This window comes from Oncorhynchus keta, chromosome 18 (assembly GCF_023373465.1).
Source record: "Oncorhynchus keta strain PuntledgeMale-10-30-2019 chromosome 18, Oket_V2, whole genome shotgun sequence".
Taxonomy (NCBI): Eukaryota; Metazoa; Chordata; class Actinopteri; order Salmoniformes; family Salmonidae; genus Oncorhynchus; species Oncorhynchus keta.
In genome coordinates this window covers 53,916,643-53,938,955 of record NC_068438.1, presented here as the reverse complement: position 1 = coordinate 53,938,955, position 22,313 = coordinate 53,916,643, and the positions used below count along the sequence as shown (strand labels likewise).

The window sequence follows — 22,313 nt, the reverse complement described above, 5'->3', positions numbered from 1 at the left end:
GTATCCCCTACGCTAGCTCGTCATCAGGTTAATGAGGTTTACAGGGGAGGTATCCCCTAGGCTAGCTCGTCATCAGGTTAATGAGGTTTACAGGGGAGGTATCCCCTACGCTCGCTCGTCATCAGGTTAATGAGGTTTACAGGGGAGGTATCCCCTACGCTAGCTCGTCATCAGGTTAATGAGGTTTACAGGGGAGGTATCCCCTACGCTAGCTCGTCATCAGGTTAATGAGGTTTACAGGGGAGATATCCCCTACGCTAGCTCGTCATCAGGTTAATGAGGTTTACAGGGGAGGTATCCCCTACGCTAGCTCGTCATCAGGTTAATGAGGTTTACAGGGGAGGTATCCCCTACGCTAGCTCATCATCAGGTTAATGAGGTTTACAGGGGAGATATCCCCTACGCTAGCTCGTCATCAGGTTAATGAGGTTTACAGGGGAGATATCCCCTACGCTAGCTCGTCATCAGGTTAATGAGGTTTACAGGGGAGGTAATGTGTAATGCAATAAAAAGCTAGGAATGTAGCTAGTTGTGCAAAACATTATCTAGATGAAGGATAAGTAGTGTTTTTTTAAATGTCTGCTTTTCTCCTCTCAGTAAACAACAGCTGATTCAAAAGGGGCAGATTTCAAACCTCCGAAAGATACATTTTAGTAGTAGGGGGACTATCGAGGTGAGGAGAACTACTAACTAAATGACACTCTCCTCGACCACTCAACCACTTTTTCCGGGTAACGGAGGAGAAGAGGACGGAGGAGTCGAGGAGAGGACAGACTTTTATCCCAATTGAGAATCACCCATTGTTTCAGCGACCTGTACTCACCAACGTGGTGTGTTTGTGTACTGACTAGGATGCCGATCACGTTGTCACGGCTCCCGTCGTAATGACAATCGGACGAAAACGCAGCGCGGTAAGTGTTCATGATTCTTTAATAACCAAAACACTTGAAAAAAAATAACAAAGTGGAAATAAAAAAGAAAGAGTTCTGTAAGGTGCAATAAACAGAAAACAACTACCCATAAAACACGGGTGGGGAAAAAAAGGCTGCCTAAATATGATCCCCAATCAGAGACAACGATAGACAGCTGCCTCTGATTGAGAACCACACTAGGCCAAAAAACAAAGAAATAGAAAACATAGAAATAATGAAACTAGAATGCCCACCCTAGTCACACCCTGGCCTAACATAAAATAGAGCATAAAAGCCTCTCTATGGGGGGGGGGGGTGACACACTAAGAGATCCAGCAAGGTGCTGCACAATCAGTTATTCAATGGTTCATACGTCCTACAATGTGGAGGAGTGTTTTCCTCATATCGTTACTCGTTGAATGTTGAATAAAATAATATATGTATTACTCATTGATATGATAACTATTGACAAGTATTGATTGTGAAGGTAATGAATAATCTAAATTGATGAACTACCTGTTTTTAACAATGGCGGCCTAGGAAGTGGGTTAACTGGTCTAGGAACAGTGGGTTAACTGGTCTAGGAACTGTGGGTTAACTGGTCTAGGAACAGTGGGTTAACTGGTCTAGGAACAGTGGGTTAACTGGTCTAGGAACAGTGGGTTAACTGGTCTAGGAACAGTGGGTTAACTGGTCTAGGAACAGTGGGTTAACTGGTCTAGGAACAGTGGGTTAACTGGTCTAGGAACAGTGGGTTAACTGGTCTAGGAACAGTGGGTTAACTGGTCTAGGAACAGTGGGTTAACTGGTCTAGAACAGTGGGTTGACTGGTCTAGGAACAGTGGGTTAACTGGTCTAGGAACAGTGGGTTAACTGGTCTAGGAACAGTGGGTTAACTGGTCTAGGAACAGTGGGTTAACTGGTCTAGGAACAGTGGGTTAACTGGTCTAGGAACAGTGGGTTAACTGGTCTAGGAACAGTGGGTTAACTGGTCTAGGAACAGTGGGTTAACTGGTCTAGGAACAGTGGGTTAACTGGTCTAGGAACAGTGGGTTAACTGGTCTAGGAACAGTGGGTTAACTGGTCTAGGAACAGTAGGTTAACTGGTCTAGGAACAGTGGGTTAACTGGTCTAGGAACAGTGGGTTAACTGGTCTAGGAACAGTGGGTTAACTGGTCTAGGAACAGTGGGTTAACTGGTCTAGGAACAGTGGGTTAACTGGTCTAGGAACAGTGGGTTAACTGGTCTAGGAACAGTGGGTTAACTGGTCTAGGAACAGTGGGTTAACTGGTCTAGAACAGTGGGTTAACTGGTCTAAACAGTGGGTTAACTGGTCTAGGAACAGTGGGTTACCTGGTCTAGGAACAGTGGGTAACCTGGTCTAGGAACAGTGGGTTAACTGGTCTAGGAACAGTGGGTTAACTGGTCTAGGAACAGTGGGTTAACTGGTCTAGGAACAGTGGGTTAACTGGTCTAGGAACAGTGGGTTAACTGGTCTAGGAACAGTGGGTTAACTGGTCTAGGAACAGTGGGTTAAACTGCCTTGTTCAGGAGGCAGATACACAGATGTTTACCTTGTCGGCTCGGGGGATTCGATCTTGCACCTTTTCGGGTTACTAGTCCAACGCTCTAACCACTAGGCTACCCTGCCTCCTCTACACTCTAACCACTAGTCTGCCCTGCCACCTCTACACTCTAACCACTAGGCTGCCCTGCCACCTCTACACTCTAACCACTAGGCTACCCTGCCTCCTCTACACTCTAACCACTAGGCTGCCCTGCCTCCTCTACACTCTAACCACTAGGCTGCCCTGCCACCTCTACACTCTAACCACTAGGCTACCCTGCCTCCTCTACACTCTAACCACTAGGCTACCCTGCCACCTCTACACTGTAACCACTAGGCTACCCTGCCTCCTCTACACTCTAACCACTAGGCTACCCTGCCTCCTCTACACTCTAACCCTGTTACTAGGCTACCCTGCCAACTCTACACTGTAACCACTAGGCTACCCTGCCACCTCTACACTCTAACCACTAGGCTACCTGCTTTCAACCACAGGCCAGTCTGCCTCCTCTATATTAACCACTAGGCTACCCTGCCACCTCTACACTCTAACCACTGGCTACCCTGCCACCTCTACACTGTAACCACTAGGCTACCCTGCCATATCCTCTACACTCTAACCACTAGCCTACCTGCTCTAACCACAAGGCCAGTCTGTTCCTCTTATCTTGACCACTAGGCTACCCTGCCACCTCTGACACTCTAACCACTAGGCTACCCTGCCGCCTCTACACTCTAACCACTAGGCAACCTGCTCTAACCACGAGGCCAGTCTGCCTCCTCTACACTCTAACCACTAGGCTACCCTGCCACCTCTACACTCTAACCACTAGGCTACCCTGCCACCTCTACACTCTAACCACTAGGCTACCCTGCCACCTCTACACTCTAACCACTAGGCTACCCTGCCGCCTCTACACTCTAACCGCTAGGCTACCTGCTCTAACCACTAGGCTACCCTGCCACCTCTACACTCTAACCACTAGGCTACCCTGCCACCTCTACACTCTAACCACTAGGCTACCCTGCCACCTCTACACTCTAACCACTAGGCTACCCTGCCACCTCTACACTCTAACCACTAGGCTACCCTGCCACCTCTACACTCTAACCACTAGGCTACCCTGCCGCCTTCACTTCCACTAGTCTACCTGCCACCTCTACACTCTAACCACTAGGCTCCCCTGCCGCCTCTACACTCTAACCACTAGGCTACCCTGCCACCTCTACACTCTAACCACTAGGCTACCCTGCCACCTCTACATCTAACCACTGGCTTCCTGCCTCCTCTGGAGTTTGTTTGGGCTACCTGCCACCTCTACACTCTAACCACTAGGCCAGTCTGCCTCCTCTACACTCTAACCACTAGGCTACCCTGCCACCTCTACACTCTAACCACTAGGCCAGTCTGCCTCCTCTACACTCTAACCACTAGGCTACCCTGCCGCCTCTACACTCTAACCACTAGTCTACCTGCCACCTCTACACTCTAACCACTAGGCTCCCCTGCCGCCTCTACACTCTAACCACTAGGCTACCCTGCCACCTCTACACTCTAACCACTAGGCTACCCTGCCACCTCTACACTCTAACCACTAGGCTACCCTGCCTCCTCTACACTCTAATAACCAGGCTACCTGCCACCTCTACACTCTAACCACTAGGCCAGTCTGCCTCCTCTACACTCTAACCACTAGGCTACCCTGCCGCCTCCATACACTCTAACCGCTAGGCTCCTGCTCTAACCACTAGGCTACCTGCTCTAACCACTAGGCTACCCTGCCACCTCTACACTCTAACCACTAGGCTACCCTACCACCTCTACACCTAACCAGGTGTGGCTACCCTGCCACCTCTACACTCTAACCACTAGGCCAGTCTGCCACCTCTACACTCTAACCACTAGGCTACCCTGCCACCTCTACACTCTAACCACTAGGCTACCCTACCACCTCTACACTCTAACCACTAGACTACCCTACCACCTCTACACTCTAACCACTAGGCCAGTCTGCCTCCTCTACACTCTAACCACTAGGCCAGTCTGCCTCCTCTACACTCTAACCACTAGGCCAGTCTGCCTTTTACACTCTAACCACTAGGCCAGTCTGCCTCCTCTACACCTAACCACTAGACTACCCTGCCACCTCTACACTTAACCACTAGACTACCCTGCCACCTCTACACTCTAACCACTAGGCTACCAGCCACCTCTACACTCTAACCACTAGGCTACCCTGCCGCCCCCTACACTCTAACCACTAGGCTACCAGCCACCTCTACACTCTAACCACTAGGCCAGTCTGCCATCCCTGTGTTAGGAGGTTGGGCATTAAACCTGTTAATTTGGTTCCTTTTCAGAAGAGTTTAGACTAACATCCCAGGGCTTTTCAACTCAGTTGTGTGAGGAAATATTGATGATTGTTGCCGAAATGATACTCTCTCTCTCTGTATTCTCTCTCTCTCTCCCTGTTGCAGGACAAGGAACCTTCTGAATATCAGTAGGTCTACCGAGTACTGTTCTATTAATTCCCAATGCATTGTTGTTAATTTTATTTGAATGTTTTCCCTGAATGAATGAATACACGGTCTGCTCCTCACCTGGCCTACAGAACTCGTCTGCCTCGTGGTGAACCATGTCTTTGACCCGGCTGCCGTAGGCGGCCATCCTGGGACTCCTGATCAAAGCCTTCAGAGTCTCACTGGAGCTGTAACCTTTAGGGTTGACCTTCCCTCCATCCTCGCTGTCCGCCGAGGAGCTGGTGTAACGTCGCTCTGTGTCCCTCCGAGCCGTCAGCGAGCGGTACGGTCTGCGTTCCTTCACTTCCATGGTGGATGCTACTTTGCTTTCTCTTTACACATCAACAGTAACAACGGCCAAGTCAGTCACAGTAACTCTGAAACAGAGAAACACAGGGGAGAGATGAGTGGAAATGTTTGTTTTCGTTGGTTGGAGTTTGTTTGGGCCCTTGATTAAGCGTGTTTGAAACACTGGTCCTCACACACCCTGTGGTGAGAATTCAATTTGTTTCGGTCTGTAGAAACCCTGTCTTGCTAAATATACCTCTAGTCTAGACTAGATAACCTAGCCCAATGTACCCTGAACATAAATATAAACGCAACATAATAATAATAACAACAACAACAACAACAACAACAACAACAACAATAATAATAATAACAATAATAATAATAATAATAATAATAACAATAATAATAATAATAATAACTACAATAATAATAATAATAATAATAATAATAATAATAATAATAATAATAATAATAATAATAATAACAATAATAATAATAATAATAATAATAATAATAATAATAATAATAATAATAATAATAATAATAATAACATGTAAAGTGTTGGTCCAATGTTTCATGAGCAGAAACAAAAACATCCCAGAAATGTTTCATACTTTTGCACAAAAAAAAACGTATTTCTCTCAAATGTTGAGCACAAATTAGTTTACATCCCTGTTAGTGAGCATTTCTCCTTCGCCAAGATAATCCATCCACCTGACAGGTGTGGCGTATCGAGAATCATCACACAGGTGCATCTTGTGACCGAGCCCAATAAAAGTGTGCAGCTTTGTCACACAACACAACGCCCACAGATGTCTCAAGTTTTGAATAGAGCCTGCAATTGGCATGCTTGACTGCAGGAATGTCCTTCAGAGCTGTTGCCAGAGAATGTCATGTTTATTTATCTACCATAAGCCGCCTCCAATTTTGTTTTAGAGAATTTGGCAGTATAAAAATAACCTGACCTCACAAACGTGGACGAGAAGTTTGTTGAGGTCCACGTTGTGAACAGAGTGCCCCATGGTGGCGGTGGGGTTATGGTATGGGGGCAGACACAAGCTACGGACAACGAACACAATTGCATTTTATCGATGGCAATTTGAATGCACAAAAATACAGTGACGAGATCCTGAGGCCCATTTTTTTTTTTTTTAAAGGTGTCTCTAACCAACAGATGCATATCTGTATTCCCAGGTCATGTGACATCCATAGATTAGGACCTAATTAATTTATTTCAGTTGGCATTTCCTCTTATATGAAGTGTAACTCAGTAAAATCAATGAAATTGTTACATGTTGTGTTTATATTTGTGTTCAGTGTACACGATGTCATAAAGGCACAGGGGGTCAAAGGGTAATCACAGCCATCTGAATTAAAGCACAGTCAAAGGTCACACAGTTTAGGGAGATAACAGCAGCTGTCTTATAGCTCACAGTTAATGTGCTGCTACTAGAACAGAACCAAATTACCATAGTTATTAACATTAAAATAGGTTGCATCCCAAATGGGACTATATTTCTTATATAATACACTACCTTGACCTGAGCCCATAGAGCCTATAGGGAATAGGGTGCACTACTTTTGACCTGAGCCCATAGAGCCCAATAGGGAATAGGGTACACTATTTTTGACTAGAGCCCTGTAGGGAATAGGGTACACTACTTTTGACCTGAGCCCATGGAGCCCTATAGGGAATAGGGTACACTACTTTTGACGAGAGCCCTGTAGAGAATAGGGTACACTACTTTTGACTAGAGCCCTATAGGGAATAGGGTACACTACTTTTGACCTGAGCCCATAGAGCCCAATAGGGAATAGGGTACACTACTTTTGACCTGAGCCCATAGAGCCCTATAGGGAATAGGGTACACTACTTTTGACCTGAGCCCATAGAGCCCTATAGGGAATAGGGTACACTACTTTTGACCTGAGCCCATAGAGACAGACGCCTGTTTAAAGAGCATCACAGACACCTGTTTAAAGAGCATCCCAGACACCTGTTTAAAGAGCATCACAGACACCTGTTTAAAGAGCATCACAGACACCTGTTTAAAGAGCATCACAGACACCTGTTTAAAGAGCATCACAGACACCTGTTTAAAGAGCATCACAGACACCTGTTTAAAGAGCATCACAGACACCTGTTTAAAGAGCATCCCAGACACCTGTTTAAAGAGCATCACAGACACCTGTTTAAAGAGCATCACAGACACCTGTTTAAAGAGCATCACAGACACCTGTTTAAAGAGCATCACAGACACCTGTTTAAAGAGCATCACAGACACCTGTTTAAAGAGCATCACAGACACCTGTTTAAAGAGCATCACAGACACCTGTTTAAAGAGCATCACAGACACCTGTTTAAAGAGCATCACAGACACCTGTTTAAAGAGCATCACAGACACCTGTTTAAAGAGCATCACAGACACCTGTTTAAAGAGCATCACAGACACCTGTTTAAAGAGCATCACAGACACCTGTTTAAAGAGCATCACAGACACCTGTTTAAAGAGCATCCAAGTCAAATCAAATGAAACTGAATTCGTCACCGAATACAACGGCTGCAGATGCTAACTTACAAACCAACAATGCAGTTTTAAGAGATAAGAATAACAAATAATTAAAGTAAATAACAATAAGCCCAGTTCTGATGTCCAGAAGCTCTGTTCGGTCATCAGAGACGGTAGCGGAAACATCATGTACAACAAAACAAGTTACGAACAACGCAATATTTTTTTTTAAATAGCATGGTTGGTTAAGAGGCGATGAAACGGCAGCCGTCCCCCCCAGGCGCCGTTCTCCAGATATGACCACCGGCAGCCATCCCCCACAGGCGCCGTTCTCCAGATATGACCACCGGCAGCCATCCCCCACAGGCACCGTTCTCCAAACATGACCACCGGCAGCCGTCCCCCAGGCGCCGTTCTCCAGACATGACCACCGGCAGCCGTCCCCCACAGGCGCCGTTCTCCAAACATGACCACCGGCAGCCATCCCCCACAGGCGCCGTTCTCCAAACATGACCACCGGCAGCCGTCCCCCACAGGCGCCGTTCTCCAAACATGACCACCGGCAGCCGTCCCCCAGGCACCGTTCTCAAGACATGACCACCGGCAGCCGTCCCCCAGGCGCCGTTCTCCAAACATGACCACCGGCAGCCGTCCCCCCCAGGCGCCGTTCTCCAAACATGACCACCGGCAGCCGTCCCCCACAGGCGCCGTTCTCCAAACATGACCACCGGCAGCCGTCCCCCCCAGGCGCCGTTCTCCAAACATGACCACCGGCAGCCGTCCCCCCCAGGCACCGTTCTCCAAACATGACCACCGGCAGCCGTCCCCCCCAGGCACCGTTCTCCAGACATGACCACCGGCAGCCATCCCCCAGGCATCGTTCTCCAAACATGACCACCGCAGCCGTCCCCCCCAGGCACCGTTCTCCAGACATGACCACCGGCAGCCGTCCCCCCCAGGCGCCGTTCTCCAAACATGACCACCGGCAGCCATCCCCCACAGGCGCCGTTCTCCAAACATGATATGAATGGATAACTGCTACTATTGATATGAATGGATAACTGCTACTATTGATATGAATGGATAACTGCCAGTATTGATAACTGCCAGTATTGATATGAATGGATAACTGCCAGTATTGATAACTGCCAGTATTGATATGAATGGATAACTGCCAGTATTGATATGAATGGATAACTGCCAGTATTGATAACTGCCAGTATTGATATGAATGGATAACTGCCAGTATTGATAACTGCTACTATTGATATGAATGGATAACTGCCAGTATTGATAACTGCTACTATTGATGTGAATGGATAACTGCTAGTATTGATATGAATGGATAACTGCTAGTATTAATATGAATGGATATCTGCCAGTATTGATATGAATGGATAACTGCTAGTATTAATATGAATGGATATCTGCCAGTATTGATATGAATGGATAACTGCTAGTATTAATATGAATGGATAACTGCTAGTATTTGCAGGCATTGCAGTGTTTCTATGTCTCTTCTCTAAACACTGACCACCAAAGCATAGAACAGCATGAACCACTAGCAGGATCTATTTTGACAAAATACGGCAACAACACCACTTGCTTCTCCCATAAAGTTCACGATCCTAGTCCCCCCCCCCCACACACAAATATAAATGTTTATGTGGCCAATAGAACTGCCTCGGCTCCAGGGGCTCTCAGAGGTTGTCCTGTTTACCAGGTGTGAATCGTCACCTGATACTCAAGCAGAGAAAGCAACGAACCAATGGAGCGATAACGAACGGGTAAAGGTGGATAAAATCAGACTTGTTCATAAACTGGAGACTGAACTTACAATGATTAAAAACCTTTAACCGATTTATATTTAGAATTATAAAACGTCTTTAATTCCTTTAATATCCCTTATCACACAGCCACAGAAGGATAAGTTTGATATAGTTGGATATGATGGATCAGCATCATGTTGATATAGTTTGATATCACAGGAGAAAACCTTTCTTCCCCCTTGTTGTTCTACCTCACTTGAGTAGCTAGCTACACTGTATGTGAATAATTAAGGTCTTGCTGTGAAGCAACATAATTGACTTCAGTCCTTCATCTAATCTGAGTAAAGGCAATCATATCAGGTGTGTCTGTGTGAAATTAAGACACCGTGAATCAGCTGAAACGTAAAAGAGGAACCTCAACCCATCTCGAAGGTCCAGACTCAAAAACATCACTAGCAGAACCTCAGCCCATCTCTAAGGTCCAGACTCAAAAACATCACGAGCAGAACCTCAGCCCATCTCTAAGGTCCAGACTCAAAAACATCACTAGCAGAACCTCAGCCCATCTCTAAGGTCCAGACTCAAAAAAATCACTAGCAGAACCTCAACCCATCTCTAAGGTCCAGACTCAAAAACTTCACTATCAGAACCTCAACCCATCTCTAAGGTCCAGACTCAAAAATCACGAGCAGAACCTCAGCCCATCTCTAAGGTCCAGACTCAAAACTTCACTCGCAGAACCTCAGCCCATCTCTAAGGTCCAGACTCAAAAACATCACGAGCAGAACCTCAGCCCATCTCTAAGGTCCAGACTCAAAAACTTCACTAGCAGAACCTCAGCCCATCTCTAAGGTCCAGACTCAAAAACATCACGAGCAGAACCTCAGCCCATCTCTAAGGTCCAGACTCAAAAACATCACGAGCAGAACCTCAGCCCATCTCTAAGGTCCAGACTCAAAAACATCACTAGCAGAACCTCAGCCCATCTCTAAGGTCCAGACTCAAAAACATCACTAGCAGAACCTCAGCCCATCTCTAAGGTCCAGACTCAAAAACATCACTAGCAGAACCTCAGCCCATCTCTAAGGTCCAGACTCAAAAACATCACTAGCAGAACCTCAGCCCATCTCTAAGGTCCAGACTCAAAAACATCACTAGCAGAACCTCAGCCCATCTCTAAGGTCCAGACTCAAAAAAAATCACTAGCAGAACCTCAGCCCATCTCTAAGGTCCAGACTCAAAAACATCACTAGCAGAACCTCAGCCCATCTCTGAGGTCCAGACTCAAAAACTTCACTAGCAGAACCTCAGCCCATCTCTAAGGTCCAGACTCAAAAACATCACTAGCAGAACCTCAGCCCATCTCTAAGGTCCAGACTCAAAAACATCACTAGCAGAACCTCAGCCCATCTCTAAGGTCCAGACTCAGAATAATCTCTGCATGGCAAGAAGCACTCCACCCTTGGCAGGCTATCACATGGGTTGCTTCCCAAATGGCACCCTATTTCCTATACGTTTGACCGGATACACAGGGCTCTGGTCAAAAGAAGTGCACTGTATAGGGAGTAGGGTGCCATTTAGGATGCAGATATGGTGTGGGACTGGGAGACGGAGCTATTGAAGGGGCTTAAGGAATGTCAATTTTGATTTCTGAAGTTGATTAGCAGCTAGGTCATTGTTTTGTTTTCTCTAAGGCTTACTTGAGGTGGGGACATTTCCCAGCCTGATTCTTCCTTAAGGTGGGAACATTTCCCAGCCTGATTCTTCCTTAAGGTGGGAACATTTCCCAGCCTGATTCTCCTTGAGGTGGGAACATTTCCCAGCCTGATTCTTCCTTAAGGTGGGAACATTTCCCAGCCTGATTCTTCCTTAAGGTGGGAACATTTCCCAGCCTGTTTCTTCCTTAAGGTGGGAACATTTCCCAGCCTGATTCTTCCTTAAGGTGGGAACATTTCCCAGCCTGATTCTCCTTAAGGTGGGAACATTTCCCAGCCTGATTCGTTTCATGACTAGAGGCCGAGGTCCCTCTGTCCAGATCAAGTGTGTCACATAGGTACATTATAAAGTGTGGTTGTGTCCCAAATGGTACCCTAAACAGTGCACTACTATGGGCCTCGGTCAGATGTAGTGCACTACATAATGAATAGGGCCCTGGTCAGATGGAGTGCACTACATAGGGAATAGGGCCCTGGTCAGATGGAGTGCACTACATAGGGAATAGGGCCCTGGTCAGATGGAGTGCACTACATAGGGAATAGGGCCCTGGTCAGGAATAGGGCCCTGGAGTGCACTACATAGGGAATAGGGCCCTGGTCAGATGGAGTGCACTACATAAGGAATAGGGCCTTGGTCAGATGGAGTGCACTACATAATGAATAGTGCCCTGGTCAGATGGAGTGCACTACATAGGGAATAGGGCCCTGGTCAGATGGAGTGCACTACATAGGGAATAGGGCCCTGGTCAGATGGAGTGCACTACATAATGAATAGGGCCCTGGTCAGATGGAGTGCACTACATAAGGAATAGGGCCCTGGTCAGATGGAGTGCACTACATAGGGAATAGGGCACTGGTCAGATGGAGTGCACTACATAATGAATAGGGCCCTGGTCAGATGGAGTGCACTACATAGGGCTCTGGTCTAAAGTAGTGCACTACATAGGGAATAGGGTGCCCTGGTCTAAAGTAATGCACTACATAGGGAATAGGATGCCCTGGTCTAAAGTAGTGCACTAGATAGGGAATAGGCCCTTGGTCTAAAGTAGTGCACTACATAGGGAATAGGCCCTTGGTCTAAAGTAATGCACTACATAGGGAATAGGATGCCCTGGTCTAAAGTAGTGCACTAGATAGGAATAATGCAGATTGATTGATTCAAGTCAAGCGAAGGTGCATAGATGTTCCCTTCATACTGCCTTAGATGTTCCCTTCATACTGCCTTAGATGTTCCCTTCATACTGCCTTAGATGTTCCCTTCATACTGCCTTAGATGTTCCCTTCATACTTCCTTACATGTTCCCTTCACACAGCATTACATGTTCCCTTCATACTGCCTTAGATGTTCCCTTCATACTGCCTTACATGTTCCCTTCATACTGCCTTAGATGTTCACTTCATACTGCCTTAGATGTTCCCTTCACACAGCATTACATGTTCCCTTCATACTGCCTTAGATGTTCCCTTCATACTGCCTTAGATGTTCCCTTCATACTGCCTTAGAGGTTCCCTTCATACTGCCTTAGATGTTCCCTTCATACTGCCTTGTTGTTTTTGGCAGAGAAACACAGAGACAGTCTCTGAATAGTGTATTAGTCTCGGAGCAGCTGGACAGAGCGTGAATCTATGCTGGATTCTATCAGCCCCTTCCTTCTTTAATAAAGTCTTTACAGAGGGTATCTTTGTTGAGTTTTAGGGGTCACCTTTTGTAGTCTGACAGCTGAAAAGATGGCAGTGATTAATGACCAAGGAACCTCAATACCAGGACCTCCACAACTACCACCATTCACACACACACACACACACACACACACACACACACACACACACACACACACACACACACACACACACACACACACACACACACACACACACACACACACATTCTGAAGTTTGAAGAGACATTCTGTGAGTCTGTAATGTTTTATTTCCAAAGGGCTGGTTGGTTTCAATGGGCTGGTTGGTTTCAATGGGCTGGTTGGTGGGTTCAATGGAATGGTTGGTGGTTTCAATGGGCTGGTTGGTGGTTTCAATTGGCTGGTTGGTGGTTCCAAAGGGCTGGTTGGTTTCAATGGGCTGGTTGGTGGTTTCAATGGGCTGGTTGGTGGTTTCAATGGGCTGGTTGGTGGTTTCAATGGGCTGGTTGGTGGTTTCAATGGGCTGGTTGGTGGTTTCAATGGGCTGGTTGGTGGTTTCAATGGGCTGGTTGGTGGGTTCAATGGAATGGTTGGTGGTTTCAATGGGCTGGTTGGTGGTTTCAATGGGCTGGTTGGTGGTTTCAATGGGCTGGTTGGTGGTTTCAATGGGCTGGTTGGTGGTTTCAATGGGCTGGTTGGTGGGTTCAATGGGCTGGTTGGTGGTTTCAATGGGCTGGTTGGTGGTTTCAATGGGCTGGTTGGTGGGTTCAATGGAATGGTTGGTGGTTTCAATGGGCTGGTTGGTGGTTTCAATTGGCTGGTTGGTGGTTCCAAAGGGCTGGTTGGTTTCAATGGGCTGGTTGGTGGTTTCAATGGGCTGGTTGGTGGGTTCAATGGAATGGTTGGTGGTTTCAATGGGCTGGTTGGTTTCAATGGGCTGGTTGGTGGTTTCAATGGGCTGGTTGGTGGTTTCAATGGGCTGGTTGGTTTCAATGGGCTGGTTGGTGGGTTCAATGGAATGGTTGGTGGTTTCAATGGGCTGGTTGGTGGTTTCAATGGGCTGGTTGGTGGTTTCAATGGGCTGGTTGGTGGTTTCAATGGGCTGGTTGGTGGTTTCAATGGGCTGGTTGGTTTCAATGGGCTGGTTGGTGGTTTCAATGGGCTGGTTGGTGGTTTCAATTGGCTGGTTGGTGGTTTCAATGGGCTGGTTGGTGGTTTCAATGGGCTGGTTGGTGGTTTCAATGGGCTGGTTGGTGGTTTCAATGGGCTGGTTGGTGGTTTCAATGGGCTGGTTGGTGGGTTCAATGGGCTGGTTGGTGGTTTCAATGGGCTGGTTGGTTTCAATGGGCTGGTTGGTGGTTTCAATGGGCTGGTTGGTGGTTTCAATTGGCTGGTTGGTGGTTTCAATGGGCTGGTTGGTGGTTTCAATGGGCTGGTTGGTGGTTTCAATTGGCTGGTTGGTGGTTTCAATGAGCTGGTTGGTGGGTTCAATGGAATGGTTGGTGGTTTCAATGGGCTGGTTGGTGGTTTCAATGGGCTGGTTGGTTTCAATGGGCTGGTTGGTGGTTTCAATGGGCTGGTTGGTGGTTTCAATGGGCTGGTTGGTGGTTTCAATGGGCTGGTTGGTGGTTTCAATGGGCTGGTTGGTGGTTTCAATGGGCTGGTTGGTGGTTTCAATGGGCTGGTTGGTTTCAATGGGCTGGTTGGTGGTTTCAATGGGCTGGTTGGTGGTTTCAATTGGCTGGTTGGTGGTTTCAATGGGCTGGTTGGTGGTTTCAATGGACTGGTTGGTGGTTTCAATTGGCTGGTTGGTGGTTTCAATGAACTGGTTGGTGGGTTCAATGGAATGGTTGGTGGTTTCAATGGGCTGGTTGGTGGTTTCAATGGGCTGGTTGGTGGTTGCAATTGGCTGGTTGGTGGTTTCAATGGGCTGGTTGGTGGTTTCAATGGGCTGGTTGGTGGTTTCAATGGGCTGGTTGGTGGTTTCAATGAGCTGGTTGGTTTCAAAGGGCTGCTTGACCTGGCCACGCTGACCCTGCAGCCATCTCGTCTCTTTTGCATATTCTTTTCCTGTTCATTCTGAATGGGCTGGTATGCTGTGCGGTGCACCATGGGAGAGACAAGGCTCCCTTTCACTGGAGCAGCAGGCCATATAACCACTATGAGCACGTCCCAAACAGCACCCTAGTCCACTACATAGTGCACTACTAACCTATGGGCCCTGTTCAAAAGTAGTGTCCTGTGTAGGGAATAGGTGCCATTTTGGGACATATTCAATAGGTCTCGGAGGGAACATAGCCCGATCAAATACAGCTGCCTGAACTGCAGTTAAAAGTCATAATACTGTTTCTCCCTTTTATTTTTGCATGCTCTATATTCACAGTCAGAGATAGTTTCGTTCTCTCTCTTCCTGTCTAAATCCCCATAGAGGACAAAGAGCAGTAGCGTCGTTGTGTTATTTGACCGGTGAAGACCTGCAGGACACAGAGATGACATAACATCTTATGTATGATCCACATGGCACCCTAGTCCCTACTACATGGGTCAAAAGTAGTGCACTACATAGGGAATAGGGTGCCATTTGGGACGCAGAACCCTTCATCTCTCTGCCACCGTACTATAAGGAGATCTGGTACAGTCAGTCAGAGGCACGTGGCTTTGACTTCCACCTATAAACAGGATTTAATTATATTTGGTATTAGAGGATTTGTAAAAAACATTGGCAGGTTTCTAACCCTGAAACTCCAGAACCAAGAAAAAGGTCATTATCCAATGTCATATTAGCCCATAGAAACTCATAGAGTTGGTAACTCATATTAGCCCATAGAAACTCATAGAGTTGGTAACTCATATTAGCCCATAGAAACTCATAGAGTTGGTAACTCATATTAGCCCATAGAAACTCATAGAGTTGGTAACTCATATTAGCCCATAGAAACTCATAGAGTTGGTAACTCACATTAGCCCATAGAAACTCATAGAGTTGGTAACTCATATTAGAACATAGAAACTCATAGAGTTGGTAACTCATATTAGCCCATATAAACTCATAGAGTTGGTAACTCATATTAGCCCATAGAAACTCATAGAGTTGGTAACTCACATTAGCCCATAGAAACTCATAGAGTTGGTAACTCATATTAGCCCATAGAAACTTATAGAGTTGGTAACTCATATTAGCCCATAGAAACTCATAGAGTTGGTAACTCACATTAGCCCATAGAAACGCATAGACTTGGTAACTCATATTAGCCCATAGAAACTCATAGAGTTGGTAACTCATATTAGCCCATAGAAACTCATAGAGTTGGTAACTCATATTAGCCCATAGAAACTCATAGAGTTGGTAACTCATATTAGCCCATAGAAACTCATAGAGTTGGTAACTCACATTAGCCCATAGAAACTCATAGAGTTGGTAACTCATATTAGCCCATAGAAACTCATAGAGTTGGTAACTCATATTAGCCCATAGAATCTCATAGAGTTGGTAACTCATATTAGCCCATAGAAACTCATAGAGTTGGTAACTCATATTAGCCCATAGAAACTCATAGAGTTGGTAACTCATATTAGCCCATAGAAACTCATAGAGTTGGTAACTCACATTAGCCCATAGAAACTCATAGACTTGGTAACTCATATTAGCCCATAGAAACTCATAGAGTTGGTAACTCATATTAGCCCATAGAAACTCATAGAGTTGGTAACTCATATTAGCCCATAGAAACTCAGAGTTGGTAACTCATATTAGCCCATAGAAACTCATAGAGTTGGTAACTCATATTAGCCCATAGAAACTCATAGAGTTGGTAACTCATATTAGCCCATAGAAACTCATAGACTTGGTAACTCACATTAGCCCATAGAAACTCATAGAGTTGGTCACTCACATTAGCCCATAGAAACTCATAGAGTTGGTAACTCATACATCACAATCGAGACCTTTGATAGAGAATTGTGTTATTGATCTAAAAGACATTTATGAAAATAACTTGACTTTCTACTCTGAGCCAATGGAGGAAATATGCCATTGGGAACCATAAGGACTGAGGAAAGGGTTGGAAAGGTTGAACACATCAAGACTCCATTAGAACTGTTCTTCACAAAGGGAGATGAGAAATGACTATCGATGGTCTGAAAATCTAAAGAATAAAGATATGAATCGCTTGCTATTGTTTCACAAAGACAAAGACTTCTCTAAAGCTTCAAACTGCAGAACTGTGAATTCAGCTGTTGCTGAGCTCTGCACACAAAGGGCCAGAGAGAGATAGAGAGAGACAGAGAGAGAGAAAAAGAAAGATAAAGAGAGACAAAGAAAGAGAGAGCGATAGAAAGGAGGAGAGAGAGGAGGAGAGAGAGAGGAGAGAGAGAGAGAGAGAGAGAGAGAGAGAGGGGAGAAAGAGAGAGAGAGAGAGAGAGAGAGAGAGAGAGAGAAGAGAGAAAGAAAAAGAGAGACAAAGAGAGAATAAAGCCCTTAAATTGAATTGAGAGAGAGGGAGAGAGGGAGAGAGAGAGAGAGATAGAGATAGAGAGAGAGAGCAGTACAGAGAAAGAGATCCAGAGAGAGATCCACAGAGAGAGAAGCTAACGGCATACTCTATCTAGCAATGATACAAAATCGATTGAAGTTTCAATAGACAAAAGAACATCAACGATTGGTCTGTTCTATTTTCTACTTTCAACACATTTGTGAAGACTACATCCCCCCCCCAGAAAGATCAGCTAAATACTGGTTCTCACTGGGCACCAATAAGAGTTAACAAAACAACAGTCTGAATGTATTAGACAGCACAGCTAGTTATTAAAGGAACCCCCTGGAAAACAGAGGCAACGTGTTACTGAATGGACTATCCTGGCAAAATAAATACACTGACATTAAAAGGAAAGCTGTAGGGTTCCTGTAGTAGCTACATGTCTGCCCTTTGAACAGAGCAGGTTGTAGTGGTCTATAGTGAGGTTGAACAGAGCAGGTTGTAGTGGTCTATAGTGAGGTTGAACAGAGCAGGTTGTAGTGGTCTATAGTGAGGTTGAACAGAGCAGGTTGTAGTGGTCTATAGTGAGGTTGAACAGAGCAGGTTGTAGTGGTCTATAGTGAGGTTGAACAGAGCAGGTTGTAGTGGTAGTCTATAGTGAGGTTGAACAGAGCAGGTTGTAGTGGTAGTCTATAGTGAGGTTGAACAGAGCAGGTTGTAGTGGTCTATAGTGAGGTTGAACAGAGCAGGTTGTAGTGGTCTATAGTGAGGTTGAACAGAGCAGGTTGTAGTGGTCTATAGTGAGGTTGAACAGAGCAGGTTGTAGTGGTAGTCTATAGTGAGGTTGAACAGAGCAGGTTGTAGTGGTAGTCTATAGTGAGGTTGAACAGAGCAGGTTGTAGTGGTCTATAGTGAGGTTGAACAGAGCAGGTTGTAGTGGTCTATAGTGAGGTTGAACAGAGCAGGTTGTAGTGGTAGTCTATAATGAGGTTGAACAGAGCAGGTTGTAGTGGTAGTCTATAGTGAGGTTGAACAGAGCAGGTTGTAGTGGTCTATAGTGAGGTTGAACAGAGCAGGTTGTAGTGGTCTATAGTGAGGTTGAACGGAGCAGGTTGTAGTGGTCTATAGTGAGGTTGAACAGAGCAGGTTGTAGTGGTCTATAGTGAGGTTGAACGGAGCAGGTTGTAGTGGTCTATAGTGAGGTTGAACAGAGCATGTTGTAGTGGTCTATAGTGAGGTTGAACAGAGCAGGTTGTAATGGTCTATAGTGAGGTTGAACAGAGCAGGTTGTAGTGGTCTATAGTGAGGTTGAACAGAGCAGGTTGTAGTGGTAGTCTATAGTGAGGTTGAACAGAGCAGGTTGTAGTGGTCTATAGAGAGGTTGAACAGAGCAGGTTGTAGTGGTCTATAGTGAGGTTGAACAGAGCAGGTTGTAGTGGTAGTCTATAGTGAGGTTGAACAGAGCAGGGTGTAGTGGTCTATAGAGAGGTTGAACAGAGCAGGTTGTAGTGGGCTATAGTGAGGTTGAACGGAGCAGGTTGTAGTGGTCTATAGTGAGGTTGAACAGAGCAGGTTGTAGTGGTCTATAGTGAGGTTGAACAGAGCAGGTTGTAATGGTCTATAGTGAGGTTGAACAGAGCAGGTTGTAGTGGTCTATAGTGAGGTTGAACAGAGCAGGTTGTAGTGGTAGTCTATAGTGAGGTTGAACAGAGCAGGTTGTAGTGGTCTATAGTGAGGTTGAACAGAGCAGGTTGTAGTGGTCTATAGTGAGGTTGAACAGAGCAGGTTGTAGTGGTCTATAGTGAGGTTGAACAGAGCAGGTTGTAGTGGTCTATAGTGAGGTTGAACAGAGCAGGTTGTAGTGGTCTATAGTGAGGTTGAACAGAGCAGGTTGTAGTGGTCTATAGTGAGGTTGAACAGAGCAGGTTGTAGTGGTCTATAGTGAGGTTGAACAGAGCAGGTTGTAGTGGTCTATAGTGAGGTTGAACAGAGCAGGTTGTAGTGGTCTATAGTGAGGTTGAACAGAGCAGGTTGTAGTGGTAGTCTATAGTGAGGTTGAACAGAGTAGGTTGTAGTGGTCTATAGTGAGGTTGAACAGAGCAGGTTGTAGTGGTAGTCTATAGTGAGGTTGAACAGAGCAGGTTGTAGTGGTCTATAGTGAGGTTGAACAGAGCAGGTTGTAGTGGTCTATAGTGAGGTTGAACAGAGCAGGTTGTAGTGGTCTATAGTGAGGTTGAACAGAGCAGGTTGTAGTGGTCTATAGTGAGGTTGAACAGAGCAGGTTGTAGTGGTAGTCTATAGTGAGGTTGAACAGAGCAGGTTGTAGTGGTCTATAGTGAGGTTGAACAGAGCAGGTTGTAGTGGTCTATAGTGAGGTTGAACAGAGCAGGTTGTAGTAGTCTATAGTGAGGTTGAACAGAGCAGGTTGTAGTGGTAGTCTATAGTGAGGTTGAACAGAGCAGGTTGTAGTGGTCTATAGTGAGGTTGAACAGAGCAGGTTGTAATGGTCTATAGTGAGGTTGAACAGAGCAGGTTGTAGTGGTCTATAGAGAGGTTGAACAGAGCAGGTTGTAGTGGTCTATAGAGAGGTTGAACAGAGCAGGTTGTAGTGGTCTATAGTGAGGTTGAACAGAGCAGGTTGTAGTGGTCTATAGAGAGGTTGAACAGAGCAGGTTGTAGTGGTAGTCTACAGTGAGGTTGAACAGAGCAGGTTGTAGTGGTCTATAGTGAGGTTGAACAGAGCAGGTTGTTGTGGTCTATAGTGAGGTTGAACAGAGCAGGTTGTAGTGGTCTATAGTGAGGTTGAACAGAGCAGGTTGTGGATATATATATATATCCATCCTGCCCTGCCTTCCTAAAGTCTTCGAAAGCCAAGTGAACAAACAGATCACTGACCATCTCGAATCCCACCGTACCTTCTCCACTATCCAATCTAGTTTCTGAGCTGGTCATGGGTGCACCTCAGCCACGCTCAAGGTCCTAAACGATATCATAACCGCCATCGATGAGACATTACTGTGCATTACTGTCTTACTGTCTTCATCGACCTGGCCAACGCTTTCGACTCTGTCAATCAATGCATTCTTATCGGCAGACTCAACAGCCTTGGTTTCTCAAATGATTGCCTCGCCTGGTTCACCAACTACTTCTCAGAGTTCAGTGTGTCAAATCGGAGGGCCTGTTGTCCGGACCTCTGGCAGTCTCTATGGGGGTGCCACAGGGTTCGATTCTCGGGCCGACTCTTTTCTCTGTATGTAAATCAATGATGTCACTCCTACTGCTGGTGATTCCTCTGATCCACCTCTCCGCAGATGACACCATTCTGTATACTTCTGGCCCTTCTTTGGACACTGTGTTAACTAACCTCCAAACGAGCTTCAATGCCATTACAACACTCCTTCCGTGGCCTCCAACTGCTCTTAAACGCCTGTAAAACTAAATGCATGCTCTTTAACCGATTGCTGCCCGCACCTGCCCGCCCGACTAGCATCACTACACTGGACGGTTCTGACCTAGAATATGTGGACAACTACAAATAGCTAGGTGTCTGGCTAGACTGACAACTCATCTTCCAGACTCATATTAAGCATCTCCAATCATAAATTAACTATAGAATCGGTGTCATATTTCACAACAAAGGCCCTTTCACTCACGCTGCCAAACATACCCTCATAAAACTGACTATCCTACCGATCCTCGACTTTGGTGATGTCATTTACAAAATAGGCTCCAACACTCAACTCAGCAAACTGGATGCAGTCTATCACGGTGCCATCCGTTTTGTCACCATAGCCATAACTCATATACTACCCACCACTGCGACCTGTATGCTCTCGTTGGCTGGCCCTCGCTACATATTCTTCTCCAAACCCACTGGCTCCAGGTCATCTATAAGTCTTTGCTAGGTAAAGCTCCGCCTTGTCTCAGCTCACTGGTCACCATAGCAACACCCACCCATATCACGCACTCCAGCAGGTATATCTCACTGGTCATCCCCAAAACCAACACCTCCTTTGACCGCCTTTCCTTCCAGTTCTCTGCTGCCAGTGACTGGAACGAATTGCAAAAATCACTGAAGCTGGAGACTTATATCTCCCTCACTAACTTAAAGCATCATCTATCTGAGCAGCTTAAACATCATCTATCTGTAAATAGTATATAATCTATAATAAATCCAACTACCTCACTCCCATATTGTTTTAATTTACTTTTTTTCTCTCTTTTGAACACCAGTATCTCAAATCAAATCAAATCCAATTTTATTTATATAGCCCTTCGTACATCAGCTGATATCTCAAAGTGCTGTACAGAAACCCAGCCTAAAACCCCAAACAGCAAGCAATGCAGGTGTAGAAGCACGGTGGCTAGGAAAAACTCCCTAGAAAGGCCAAAACCTAGGAAGAAACCTAGAGAGGAACCAGGCGATGTGGGGTTGGCCAGTCCTCTTCTGGCTGTGCCGGGTAGAGATTATAACAGAACATGGCCAAGATGTTCAAATGTTCATAAATGACCAGCATGGTCGAATAATAACAAGGCAGAACAGTTGAAACTGGAGCATCTCTACTTGCACATCATCATCTGCACATCACTCCAGTGTTAATTTGCTAAATTGTAATTACTTTGCTACTACGGCCCATTTATTGCCTTACCTCCTCATGCCATTTTCTCACACTGTATATAGACCTTCTTTTCTGTTGTGTTATTGACTGTATGTTTGTTTATTCCATGTGTAACTCTGTTGTTGTTGTTTATTCCATGTGTAACTCTGTGTTGTTGTTGTTTACTCCATGTGTAACTCTGTTGTTGTTTATTCCATGTGTAACTCTGTTGTTGTTGTTTATTCCATGTGTAACTCTGTTGTTGTTTATTCCATGTGTAACTATGTTGTTGTTGTTTACTCCATGTGTAACTCTGT

The 22,313-nt window shown here is 45.7% G+C and overlaps 1 protein-coding gene across 4 annotated transcripts in view; it reads right to left on the bottom strand.

Annotated features, from left to right (window-relative positions):
* The window catches only part of tenm4 (teneurin transmembrane protein 4), a 783,671-nt gene that overhangs the window by 594,528 nt on the left and 166,830 nt on the right, over positions 1–22,313 (bottom strand). For all 4 annotated transcript variants that reach the window (XM_052468712.1, XM_052468713.1, XM_052468714.1 and 1 more), the window contains exon 2: positions 5,080–5,375. In XM_052468712.1, coding sequence (XP_052324672.1) covers positions 5,080–5,308 — 229 coding nt within the window. In that variant the 5' untranslated portion in view covers positions 5,309–5,375. The remainder of the gene's footprint in view (positions 1–5,079; positions 5,376–22,313) is intronic.